This window comes from Belonocnema kinseyi, chromosome 2 (genome assembly GCF_010883055.1).
Source record: "Belonocnema kinseyi isolate 2016_QV_RU_SX_M_011 chromosome 2, B_treatae_v1, whole genome shotgun sequence".
NCBI lineage: Eukaryota > Metazoa > Arthropoda > Insecta > Hymenoptera > Cynipidae > Belonocnema > Belonocnema kinseyi.
In genome coordinates this window covers 87,721,464-87,735,328 of record NC_046658.1, presented here as the reverse complement: position 1 = coordinate 87,735,328, position 13,865 = coordinate 87,721,464, and the positions used below count along the sequence as shown (strand labels likewise).

General features: G+C 33.0%; 1 protein-coding gene across 4 annotated transcripts in view; it reads right to left on the bottom strand.

Moving 5' to 3' along the window:
- Nucleotides 1–7,973: 7,973 nt before the first annotated feature.
- The window catches only part of LOC117168193 (zinc finger protein 711-like), a 43,928-nt gene continuing 38,036 nt past the window's right edge, over nt 7,974–13,865 (bottom strand). For 2 of the 4 annotated variants that reach the window (XM_033353655.1, XM_033353656.1), the window contains 4 exons: nt 11,333–11,571; nt 10,036–10,194; nt 8,945–9,106; nt 7,974–8,873 (listed from right to left, as the gene is read on the bottom strand). In XM_033353655.1, coding sequence (XP_033209546.1) covers nt 8,173–8,873; nt 8,945–9,106; nt 10,036–10,194; nt 11,333–11,345 — 1,035 coding nt within the window. In that variant the 5' untranslated portion in view covers nt 11,346–11,571 and the 3' untranslated portion in view covers nt 7,974–8,172. Of the gene's footprint in view, nt 8,874–8,944; nt 9,107–10,035; nt 10,195–11,332; nt 11,572–12,503; nt 12,635–13,865 lie in introns of all 4 variants that reach the window. The other 2 variants (XM_033353657.1, XM_033353658.1) reach the window with 2 other exon arrangements.

Genomic DNA, 13,865 nt, shown 5'->3' with positions numbered 1-13,865 from the left:
AATCCCGTTGGTTGTCCTCTTTTTTCAAAGTACGTTTTTCCTTGAAATGAAAACCCATCCGATACAAAAATAACTAAAGTTTTTCTTCGAAATTTTCCCACAGAATTTCGGTCTTTTCACAAATTTTATTTCACCTGCTTCGGATCGCCTCAATTGCCTTCCTGTTTTCAAGAAGGTTTATTTAAATCTTAACTCGCGTTACCTACATATGATATTATCGACCTAAGCGGGTAAAATGGAAGCTTCAAGTGCGTCCCCTAGGAGTTTACATTTTTCTTGTACCTTCTTCCTTATTCCTTTTACACATCCCCACACACTAACTTGGTGGTGGGAGGGGACCTACAGTTTAAGGTGGATTCAGTACCACCAAGAGCAACAGCATTAAATGCTTAGAGAATCTTTTTCTCTAGAGGTACCGGTCCCATGGCTCTCTGGATATGAACAACTCCCTTGCTAGACTGGTGTTCACCACATAGGCCGCCGTGGCTTTTCCAGAGGGTGAGACACTCTTAATTGATAACCTACGTAAACCAACGAGAGAGCTGAATAAGTGCATTTTCTTTTTGGAAGTTAGAATAGCATCAATGCTACCAATTGACATAATAAATCATTTTTAAAATCTTAACGAGCGTTGATATACCGAAAAATGCGGTCAAAGTGGCTAGTCTCAGGAAAAATTTCGGCGTGGAAACTGATAAAGATCAAATACCGATTCACGACATGATCGCTTATGTTGAGTCCAATATCAAAGAACTACCAGAGTTAAGTAATATCGCTCCACACTGAATATCGGAAACACTATTTGCCGAATTTTGAACTCTGGCTACGCAGTAAAATCGGAAATCGTACAGCCCGTAAAAGAAATTAAGCGGACCGAAAAATTCGCAAAACAAAACCCTCAAATTATTTTTTCCTAAAGCTGACAAAGGTTACAAGTCCGTCGAGATGAAGAGGTAAAGTAAAGATGAAAGTAAAAGAATTGTCGCAAGATCGGGATACTTACGTAAAAAGAAAGAAGAAAAAAAGCAGTTGCTAGTTAAAAAATGGGAATCAAAAGGATTCGTAAATTCTAGAAGGGTTTTGCATGTTATATGTTTAAAGTTCGCGCGTAGTGTTTATTCACGAATTCTTTTGATTCTCATTTTTCAACTGGCTTGGCGATTTCGATTTCGATCTTGCAATAATTTGTTCACTTTCGAGTCGTAAGCGTCCCTTTTCATCGCGATGGCCGCGTGACCTTTATTAGCTTTAAGAAAAATAATGTGATGGTTTTCTTTCGTGATTTTTTCGGCCAGTTTAATTTCTTTTACGAGCTGTACAATTTCCAATTTTACTGTGCAGCCAGAATTCATAACTCCGAAAATAGTGTTCGCGATATTCAGTCTAGCGCGATCTGAAACTGCCTCATCTATTATTTTGATTGACTAGCTACTTTGTGTTCTAATCTGATTGAGAATTATTAATCAGAGTATCAAATTTTTGTCTACGTTTCTATTTATATTCCTCAAAAAACTTTGAACTTTTTATTTTCGGAAAGTTATAAAAATGGTTGATCACATTAGCTAACATTTATGCTATTCTAACTCCCCAAAATAAATCTTAATTATGCAGCTGTGTCGTAGACTTGAATAGGCCATCAATTAAAATACTCAGGGTAGACCTCTGAAAACTTCCAGTTAGACGTAGTTGATGCAACTACCGACTTAGGCCGATAATATCATTCGTAGGTTCCGCGATATAGTTATGGACGGTCTGGAAGCAGTTATTTGACCGAAAATAGATTTTGAAGTACTTTTTTATGATCATTATTCCTGTTAATAATTTATTTAATATTGTTTTTCCTTTGGGGCGACTTTTAGGTTTCATTGGTAACAGAATGGTTTCCACATAATGCTTATTTTTAGGTTGTAACCATATTTTTACATTTATATTCTAATATTCAATTACATGAACCATTTCCTGGGATAAACCCAAAGTGGAAATTCGATCCTAAGCTCTTTATGGAGGTAATGTCAAAATATAAATACGTAAACTTACTATTTCATTAAGGAAATATTTCCTCCCTTTTCCTTAAAGTTTTGGGTCCGAAATTCTACTCAATCTCAAAAATATTCTCTTTTCGAGCATGAACATTTTCTCTACTTGTCTATCCCTCTAGACTACCACGTATCCAGCGGGCCCTAAAGGTTAGTACTCCTAGCCTAGTTGCTTGACCTTGACAGTTTTGTTCCGCTTAGCTTCTACAAACTTTAGCCTCCAACGACTTCTCTGTACTTCGATCATAGTATTATTCCATTTTCAAAAACCGAACTCTGAACATCGCCTCAGGTAGGTAGTTCCGATTTTAAATACTGTAACATTTTCCAATTCTATTTCAATGTACAATTTAAATGTTTGTGTTTTAATAAAGTTATACAGTTTTAAGGTGAACAAAAAGCCTAATTTTTTAAATACTTTTACGTTCAAACACTGATTCTCTTTGAAATCTTTCCTCTCTTTTGAGTTTCGAGTAGATACTCAGGTAGTAGCGTGATGTCTCTTCTTTGGGAAAGCTTGGACCTTTTCCGGGCTGTCCAGTGTCAACCAAGGTTCAGGCGAGTGTAGTTATTCCGATTATTGAACCAACTTAAATCAAAAGTGCTATTCAAAACCAATCTGCATTTGAGTATTTTAATTTGAAGTCAGTGCTTCTTTCGCGTTCGGTTGTTGTTAAATAATTTTTCCGACTCGCTCGTCTTCTGGTGTTGAGGGAAGTCACGAGTCAGATGATGAATTACTTCCGATTGTATCGGGAACAATCGTGGTCATAGCTTCCGGAGGCTACATATGTGCTAATTTTCAACACAAAAAAATACATTTTTTTTCTTGGAAAAAGTCCTTTGTTAGCTCGATTCAGGGACAACCATTCTGGATCGCTTCGATAAGGCATTTAGAAACTTATCCGCTACTTTGTTTGATCATCTTCAACCGGAACGGCGGTAATTCCTTCGCTGCCACGCGCAACTCCGTGATTAATTCGCCATTATTGTCAATGAAATACTAGTTGTTCTCCTACAAAATCTATGTGTCATTTTTCACAGAAACGTTTGCCAAGAAATAAATTTCAATTTCTTTCGTAAACGGAAGTATTCTGGCAGATGTCTTAATTTCTATTCTAAACACCCACAATAATACAAATAACGTGTAGTTTTCCATATGGTTGACAGAGCCATTCCTTCTCCGATAAACAATTCATCAAGATAACTTGTGACTGGTAGAGCCCAGTCTCAATCAGAACTTCTACACGCAACTATTTTTTAGGAAGAATATCGATCTCACATTAAATATTTTGGTAAAAATGAAACAGCGTAGAATTGATAAAACAGCTCAAAGATCGGAAATGAGGTCATTTATTCGCATTCCGTACGTTGAAGGATTATTTAAACGAATCGCGAGAATTCCCGGGCAACGAGAAATTATTACGGCATTTAAAAACAAGAGAGACCTACTAAAGAAAAATTGAATGAGTTACATAATAGAATATTGTTTATGAAATTTAGGGCAATCACAGTATTTTAAGGGCATGCTCTTCCTGCCCACGTGACCAAACTAGTCCCCGGATATGAGCATTTTTTTGGTGTTCACTGTGTCCACACGGATTGAGATATCGTGTTTAAAATTTGACAGATTAAATAAAAAACACTAAAGAACGTTTGTATACATCAATATGTTTATAGTTTTAAAGAAAGTTTATTTATAAATCGATGAAATAGGCTATTACCATACGAGTTATAGCACTTTGCAGATAATTTTTGGTTTGATGCATTTCGGATTTTTTGTTTCGCGTATATTGAGCACTGACACCAATTTTGGACTAAATCATCTAAACCTTCAAAAAAAATTAATGTAAACAATAAAATCTGCACATTCGTCGCAAATCAACAAATAAGTATCTACATACACGTAACCTACCATTATTTTTGAAGCATTTTTAGCGATTTCTAGCGGAGAGAAAAAGAAACTTTGAACGTCAATAAAGTCGAGCTCACGCGACTAAGTTCATTCATAAAATTTTTGTGTGGAGAATAAAATGAGTTTTATTTTTTCGGTCCTCACTACGTCCACACGGAATGAGATATCGTGTTCAGGATTTAGGAAGTTATACCGAAAGGACTAAGGAACGTTTGTATATATCAAAATGTTTATAATTACGAAAAAAGTTTTCTAGTAATATACTATAGGAATAGGAAAAAAACTTTTAGCGTTGATGAAGTAGATGCCTCGATTTAAAAAAATCGAGGAACATCTTAGAATGTAATACTCGAAAATCCATCCAAGTCCCATCTTGTGAAATTTTCATCTTCAGAAAATAATGAAAATTTTCTAATGGTTATATATTCTTGTGGATTTTTTGTACTGGTGTGAAACAATTCTAAGTTACACCAAACCAATCATAATAAAATTTAGCCCGGGGGCGAAAGACAAGGCGAGTCCGACGCTGAGCCCCGCCGGTTGATTCACTGTCAACAATAGTTATCAGCTGATCGATCCAACATCAAAAATAAAACGTCAAGAATTATTGAACTTGGTTGGAAAACTCCGAAGAGTAAATTTGATCACATTTCTGGTGTTTTTATGTTTGCAATTTGAAATTTATCTTTTATTTTTAGTACCGAAAAAATGAAAATCATTCTACACAAAAATTTCATGAACGAACTTAGTCACGTGATCTCGACTTTATCGTCGTTCAAAGTTTCTTTTTCTTCTCCACTAGAAATCGCTAAAAATGCTCCAAAAATAATGATTGGTTACGTCTGTGCAGATACTGATTTTTTTATTTGGAACGAATGTGCAAATTTTTTTTAAAGATTTAGACGATTTAGTCCAAAATTGGTGTCGCCGCTCAATATACGCGAACCAAAAAATCCGAAATACATTAAACCACAAATTATCTGCGAAGTGCTATAACTCGAATGGCAATATCCTATTTCATCGATTTATAAATAAAATTTCTTAAAAACTATAGACATATTGATGTATACAAACATTCTTTTGTGTTTTTTATTTAAGGGCATGTGTCACAGCTAAATACCTATGTTACCGACCCCACTTTTTCAGTTCACTGAATGTTTTTTTAAACCTAAGAACTTTTTTTTACTAGCTATTGTATTGAAAATAATCATTTTTTCGATTTTGATGACGCGAAAATTCTTCCGAATGCATCTCTCTATCTTAAACGTCTGGTGATGGAAACCTAGCAAACACGTTCTGTAACTATTCCATATCAAAACAGAAACTGTACTCTATAACAATTCTTACAAGATGGTGACAGAACTGTTCTAGAACAAAAAGAAAACAGCATTCTAGAAGACTGTGACAGTTCTAGAAGACAGTTCTAGAACAAAAAGGTAACAGTGTTGTAGAGCACTGTAACAAAATTGTGACAGAACTGTTCTCGAACAATATGACAGCACTGTTCTGTAACAGTGGCTATGTTATTGTTCAGGAACTAACTTATCACACACCCTCTATAATATTTGTTTCAGGTTTATTTTAGAACTATGTCATAACAGTGTTATATCGAAGTTCTGGAACCCTGTTACAAGTGTGTTCTAGAACAAATTGGGAACAAAGACTAGTTCCCCAACACTATGGTCGAGCTGACATAAATGGGGTCAAATCGAATATCCGGGATATCTTATTGCTGTGAGGGGTACATAACACTGTTCCATACTTGATAATTTACAGTTCCGAAACTGTTATAGAATTGCTAAAGAATGGTTCTGGATTTCTTACAAATCAGCGTATCAAAGTTCTGGAATTGTTACAGATCGGTTGTCACAGCCTTCTAGATCTATTAAAGATTTGTTATACAACATTTGTAATTGAGTTATAGAATTGTTCTAGAAATGTTACAGGTCGATTGTCACAGCGTTCTGGGACTGTTACAGAATTCTTCTAGCGTATGGGGCATGATATAGTCATATTGCTGATTATACTATGATACACTATTTTGTTGTGAGCAAGTGATATATGATTTCCCGTCAAATCTTTTATGCTAAATCCGAATCCTGCCTAAGAATTTCTCTAACTTGTCAGATATTTGAGATATTCTAACCTAAAAGTGCGAAAATCACAATGTTTGTCTATATTTGAGGTTATGTAGAATCACGTATTTTATCTAAAAAAAATTTATTCAACATTTTGAAGTACAACTCTTGCCCTTTCTAATCCACTTGAGTTCGCACAAATGGATTTGTGTTTTTCGATATATTTAATTTCGAAGTTCTTAAGTTACGTAACAGATTCCAAACAGGTTTCTACGAAATACACACAAACCTTATTGTTATAAATCGGTAACATTTTTACTGATCAAAATTACGTCCACTCACGTAATTACTTTGATTCACGTCAAATTTACGATTAAGAAATTCACGTAAGTTAAAAATGTCTAATATAAATATCTCGAAGAAAAGATATAGTATTTAAGACTATTAAAATTATAGATTTGAAAGCGAAAGAGTTGTACTTCAAAATGCTAAATAGAGTTTTAAAAAAATTCGTGATGCTGCATAACCTCAAATATAGGATAAAATCGCGATATTTTCACTTTTATGTTAGGATGTCTCACAAATCTGACTTGTTAGAGAAATTATGAGGCCCGATTCGGATTCAGTATAAAAAAATCTATGGAAAATCGTACGCTCAGAGAGAAAGTTGTGTTGATACAAAAGCATCGTCCTCTTATCTGTTTTTTTTAACGACGTAAATACATGTTTTACACAAACAGAACTATTTAACTGCAAGCAGCAGCAGAAAATGGTTTTCGCAAAATGATTCCTGTTGACACAAATGAAAATCCTTTCAACCTTACATTTGAGAGGAAAGTCCATTTACGTCAAAAAACATCCTTCTGCCATAAAAGGCCATTTCTCTGAGTGTATATAACTTGCTCATAACAAAAAAAAACATTGTTTTTTGTACCACAGTGTAATGTCAATACGTTCAATTTGAGAAACGACGTAGCAAACCTTACAAAAATATATTTGCTAAAAGTGTTCTATATAAATGAGATTGAAGATGTTTATGTAAAAAAAATTTGTGCTTTGCAGACTGAAAAATGTAAAAAAAATCAGGATTTTCGAATACATTTAAGAACAGTCAAGTTTAGAGCATTATTTTTATACAAGGGGCAGTAGGAATATGACTATTATTATTATTATATATATGACTATTTTTTTCTTGGGCTTCCATTTTTTGGCTGAGTTGTTGAGCTTCAATGACAGACGCCTATTATTTTCTCGCCAATATTAGGTAGTTCTTGAAACTTGTCACAGCGTTTTCGGGTTTAAAAAACGTTAATATCGTTAAAAGCGAGCGACTATATTGTATGTAATGTATTGTAATTTAATGTATTTTTTTAAGTTAAATTGTCTATACGTGCCAAGAAAATACTTATAAGTTGCATGATATGTATAAAAATGTGTGTATTAGTGGATGACCATCCACAGAATCTGTTTGTAGCAAGAATGTTTTTTTTTGCTGGCACACGAAATTTTATATGACTGTGATGTCGAATTCACATATTTCAAGCAATGAATTTTGTTTTCTTTGATTGAAACTGTACCTCACAGTTCGACTCATTTTACCTAACTGGTAGGTAATCGACATATCATTTTGCCCAACTGTCAGAAACCTTTATCATCTAGTTATATTATTTCTTACTGAATCGCAAATTAAATTATAATGAATTTATATTAATAATTGATATTTTCATATCAAATATTACCCTATTTCATTTTACATGACTGAAAGTGAAATTTTAATCAAATGCCGTAATATCCTCCGTTTACCGAACTAAGTTATGCAAAATTTAACACAAATATTATTTGTGCAACGAAACAGGAAGAACACACGGAGAGGGAGCTAATAGAAGCGGCGAGAGAAACAGGGAACAAGGGTGAGAGGGGGCTGCACAAAATAGAAACACTAAGTTCAAGCATGATTTCTTTTATTTTAATCTTATAGGTTTAAAAATATATATTTTTCATCAGACATCTTTCACTAAGAAGGGCCCCTATCCATTGCCGACACAGTGGCTAATTTAACCTGTAAGTGGCATCATGTAATTTGTCGTACCAAATTCTTTTTGCTATTTGATTTATATTCGCAATCGTCGCATACAATAAATAGTTATTGTACTGTGGCATGATATACACGTATGTGTCGAGTTAAACTTTGTGGCCAATTGTAACTTCGCTCGCATATGTCACATTCGTGTCTAGAATTCGATGCCTGTAAGTGGCGTGAAGTAATGTGTCGTGCTAAATGCATTTTGCTATTCCATTTATTTTCGCAATAATCACAAATAAATTTTGTAGTTGCATCTGAATGTACTAAACGTTTGTGTTGAGTTAAACCTTGTGGCCATTTATAACTTCGCGGACATTTGTCGCATTTGTGCCTAAATTTCGATGCCAGTAAGTGGCCTAAAGTTATGTGGCGTAGCAAGTTCCTTTTTCTACTCGATTTATGTTCGCAATAGTCACATATAAATTGTATTTTTACTGCTGCATGATCTTCATGTTTATGCTGATTTAAATGTTTAAGCCACTTGTAATCTCGTGAACATTTGTCGCATTTGTGTCTGAAATTCGATGCCGGTAAATGTCGTGAAGTAATGTGATTTAAAAGGTCACATTTCCTGTTCGATTTATGTTCGCAATAGTCACATATAAATTGTTTCTTCACTTTGTGTGCTACTACCAACTTCTTTGAACTTGTCTTGTGACGCACACGATCCGCATTCAAAATATCTTTTTCTTTTATATGTACGCTACATGATTTTAACTCGTACGTTTTATTCTGCTCCTGGACTATAATTTTCTCTGAAACTGAAAATTAAACAAAATGCAATTGCTTTTTTGTAGCTTCATCAGGGATGTTTGAATTAAATTTGTCATACCCTGGGTGATTTCTTCCTTGATATCCAGAGTTGCGTCAATGTAATATTTAATTAAAGTCTTGGTAGAAGAGTTACTGCCAGAAGTTGTAGTTGTACCAGAAGATAGCCAACCATCTTGTCTACCTGTTGATTTCTGCAATTCACTCTTGGAATCCTGCTGATCTATACAATTATAACGTAAAAGTTACAAAAAGCAATTGCCGATGAACTGCTTAGTTAAACATTCATTTTATAGTTTTAAGATCCATCGCTCTGGTATAAAACTCAATCATTTTGTTAAAAATATATTTTTTAAACCATGCTTGTCAACGGAAATTTTATTTATTCTATGTTTGGTTGAAAATTAATCATTTTTAGTTAATAGTTTAACAATTTGGTAGGAAATTTATATATTTTATTGTACATTCGTCTTTTCGGTAGAAAATTATTCTTCTTGATTGCAAATTTAATTTCGTGTTTGAAAGTTAAACTGTTAAAAATTCATTTTATTATTTAAAGATCTATTTCTCTTGTTAAGAATTACATTACGGTCGAATCTGGATTTAATTTTTTTGGGAATTGACGCCGCGTGGCGAGGATGGAAGTAAGGAGCTTTGGAAGGATTTATAATTCACACACGGGCGTGACAAAACAGACAAAAAAAAGGAGACAAAAAAGTTCCGACATTCTGGTTTAATGGTCGAAGTGAGCCCCAAAACCGACATTAAATCAAGATTTGACTCTATTTCGTTTAAAATACATTTTTTACATTTATTTTGTCCACTGAAAATTTAATTATTCTATTTTTGTTTGAGAATTGATCATTTTTAGTTTCAAATTCAACAATTTGGTTTAAAATTGATGTATTTAATTGTAATTTCAAATTTTTTGATAGAAATTAATCTTCCTGATCGAAAATTCAATTTCTTGGTTTAAAGTTGAACGTCTTTGTTAAAAATTTATTTTATTATTTGAAAACCCATCTCTCTCTCGTTAAAAATGTAATAACTTTGTTTAAAATGCATTTTTTGAATGAACTTTATTAACAAAATTTAATACGCAATTGATTTTTGATAGTTTCATTACAGATGTTGAAATTAAAATCTTAATACCCTGAATGATTTCTTCCTTGATATCCAAACTTTCATCAACGTCGTATTCAATTAATGTTTTCGCAGAAGATTTACTGCCAGAAGTTGTAGTTAAACAAGAATATGGCCCATCATCTAGTCTTCCTATTTTCTTCAATTCACTTTTGGAATCACGCTGATCTATCACATTATAACATAAAAGTTACAAAGAGCAATTATCGATTAACTACTTTGTTCAACATTCATTTTACAGTTTGAAGATCCATCTCTTTAATTTAAAATTCATCTGTCTAGTTTAAAATTCAATCATTTTCTTCAAAATACATTTATGGAATCAATCTTGTCAATTGAAAATTTATCAGTTCCATTGTTGGTTGAAAATTGATCATTTTTAATTAAAAATTTAACAATGTGGTTGGAGATTTATATATTATATTTTAAGTTTGCATTTTGGAAGAAAATCATTCTTCTTAATAGAAAATTCAATTAATTCGTTGATTCTTTGTTGAAGAATCATATGATTCTTCTATATAGATATGAATTCATTAATCTTCTTAGAAAGTAATCTTTTTTTTGTTTGACGATTCAACAGCTTTGTTGAAACATCGTCCTTTTGGATTGAGAATTCCTATTTTCTGGGTTAAAATTCAACTTTTTTGTCGAAAAGTTTGTTGTTAAAAAAAAACCCGTTTTCGAATTTTTGTATTTTTAAGAAGAATGAATGTTCTATTTTTGCGTGTCGTAACATTTTTATGTATAAATAATAATAAGCAGAACCTAACAGTTACATCTTCCAGACTAATGGTTTAAAATTTATTTAAAAATGCAGGAAACAAGGCTTATTGACTATTACCACATTTTTAACAATAATTTCACCACATAAATTTCAAATTTAAATCTATTTACAGGTATGGAGTGAATTCTCTTACTTTTTCTATTAAAATTTCTAATTGCACTTCGTTTTTTTGCACTATTTAGGTATTCGAACCTAACCTTATTTTTCTATTTTTCTAAAGTCATGGAACTTAAAAATTAAGAAAGTCACACATAACCTTTTTGTTTTAAACTGATTTAGCGTATTATATTTGGATATAATCTGTATTTTTATTATATTACTTCGCATTTATAAGTTTAATACGTTTCTTTTTATATAAATATATATGATGAGGGAAACCAGCTGTGTTTCCAAAACGTAATCATTTCGAATTTTATATAAATTTTATATAAAAGATGTCGTAATTATTAGGTTCGGACTATATTTATTTTTAATATTTTTGTTAAGTCATATGTAAGTAAAATTTAAAATAAAAAAACTTACGGTTGGTACCCATTGTAACTGCAAAGTAACTGCTCCGTACCACAATTCTGTTATTCTTTCAATGCACCCGCCAGGCGTTGCCAAACTAAACTCTAAAGATACCGAACGAACTGTCGAAGTCAAATGATGTTCTGACAAGTGGTGTTGCCGAAAACACCCCTACATGTTTGCTATTCGAATATCTGTCCTTATTGATTTGCATTTGAATACGTTTTACACAGTCTTGGTTTATATGATTCCTGAAAATACATAATATGACCAATTTTATAAAATATTTCGATATTATATTATATGTAGTTTTTCTAAGAGATAAGAAATTGGCTTATACGAATAAAATATCTTGAATAGAATGTTACATCACAGAAACATATTCTAAAATTTATTGTGATGCTTAGAAAAGTAATGCGACCTGACGACTGCCGAAATTAAACGATTTTTTCTTCTTTAATCCTTCATAACTTTTGACCTAATTGTGGTATTTATCATTTTCTTTTTGATTCTAATAGAATTGATTATTTTTCTGAACAAATTAAAGGTCGAATTTCTAAAAAAATGCACCTTTAAATTTGTTGCCTTTTTTTTAAATTTGTACTTTGATATGAATATCTTGTAATTTTGATGCTTGGCAAATAATTTTTTATGAAACATGCTTGATTTCAGCCCTTCTCGACGCTCAGTAAGTGTAGCTAAAGCTCTAATTTTTATTCCCTAGTGAGTGAAAAGTACTTTTTACTCCCTAGGGAGCAAAAAGTGATGTCAGAGGTGAATAATGAAAATAATACATATATGAACTCGAGTTTTACGATAGACAGCCCACTCACCATAAAAACGGAGAAAATTTTGGTTGGCGGTAATTGATGGAAATTTTCCATATGTAACTAATCAAATTACCGTAAATTACCATAAATTTCGGTAAATTTATTGATATTTTCAAGTCGTAGGCCAGCGCGCAGTTGGATGGAGACGAGTACTCCTGCCCCCCCCCCCCCCTCCTAGGTGCATAATATACTAATTGTGACCAGGATCTTTTTTTCCTACAACCAAATTTTCTGCTTTTAATTTTTTTCTTCAATTTAAAAAAAACATGAAAGAGGATGCAGCTTTTACCTCGCTGATAATAATCAATAAAAATTCAGCAATTTTCCTTAAAATCCTTAAAATATTTGCAAACCTTATCTTGACGTAAATTACACTTCATTTTAAAACAGTAAAATTATTTGTATTCCACGATTCGAAGACTCCCTCAGCAAGGCACACTCAGCCACGTCACATACTCAGAAACATCATGAAGGTTTGCTATTCCTAGAGAGGAAATTATGGTATTTGCTTATTCGTTGAAATTTTTTCTCGCAGAAGTTGTTACTAAGTTTAAGGTCTACTGCATACAATGATTTCAATTTTAATTAATTTGGACACTAAATCCCTCTGAATGAACTATCTCGGTATTTAAGAATAATAAATCTTCGAGAATAAGGATCGATTATTTTAAAATGTCCCCAAAAGTTTGCAGATTTTGATATTTTTAAAGGAGAATTTAGATTTCTCCTTTAAGATATTATAATAATCATTTATTATAATGTACATACTGTTGCATTCGTCAATCATTCCTATTTTTGAATAAACAAAAAAAAAAGATAACCAATTGAATTTTTTTAAATGTAAAATTCCTGCCAAAACATGGGTTGGCATCAGCATACAAATGCGCCTTTTACTGATAATGCTTTTCCTCAATAAGATCCAGTACGGTTAAGCTATCAGCGCTATCAGGTGTCAGGCCTGTCAGTAGATAGGCCTGTCGGTAGTTTTTAAAACTTATTTCTGATTTATCAAATATTAATGGTGAAGTTTAAATGCTTCAAATATTTGACCATTGTTTTCGACAGCGCTGAAACAGCCTTAACTAACCTCTTGATATATAACTCAGCCTATGATTTATGAGAATACAGTGAAACTTCGGTAATACAAACCTTTATAATTCGAATTTTCGATCATTCAAATTTTTTTTCGGTCCCCGCTGAAAATCGACGTTTCCCATGATGATATTTTTCGATAATTCTAATTCCTTGATCATTCAACAAATAATGTAAGAACCGCCGTTATCATAACCTCTGTAACTCGAAGTACGGCAGTGAGTAACTAACATAAGAAAAGAAGAAAAAGGGGTGGGATGAGGGGGCCCCAACCATCGCCCCCTCTTATAAGATCCAATGCATGGGAGTGGGCGACTGGCGCGGCAAAGCCGCGCCAGTCGAGCACTCACGATTAATGATCTCCCCGAAGGATGATCGGACTGGAAGAAGTTGTTGTGCGTTAGCCGTTTGGGCATTGTTACACAATCTGAGAGAAAATTGACATGACTGGAATTTAAAGTGACGTTAACTGTGTGTGGGAAAAAAGCCCGCAAGTGGGAAAAAACCAGAAAAATCTGTTAATATACGAGGGTAGTTCAATAAGTCCTTAGAATGACCAACAGATGGCGCGCGAATCGCTCCAAATCATCTGCTTTCAGTCAGCACCACTCCCGACTAGATAT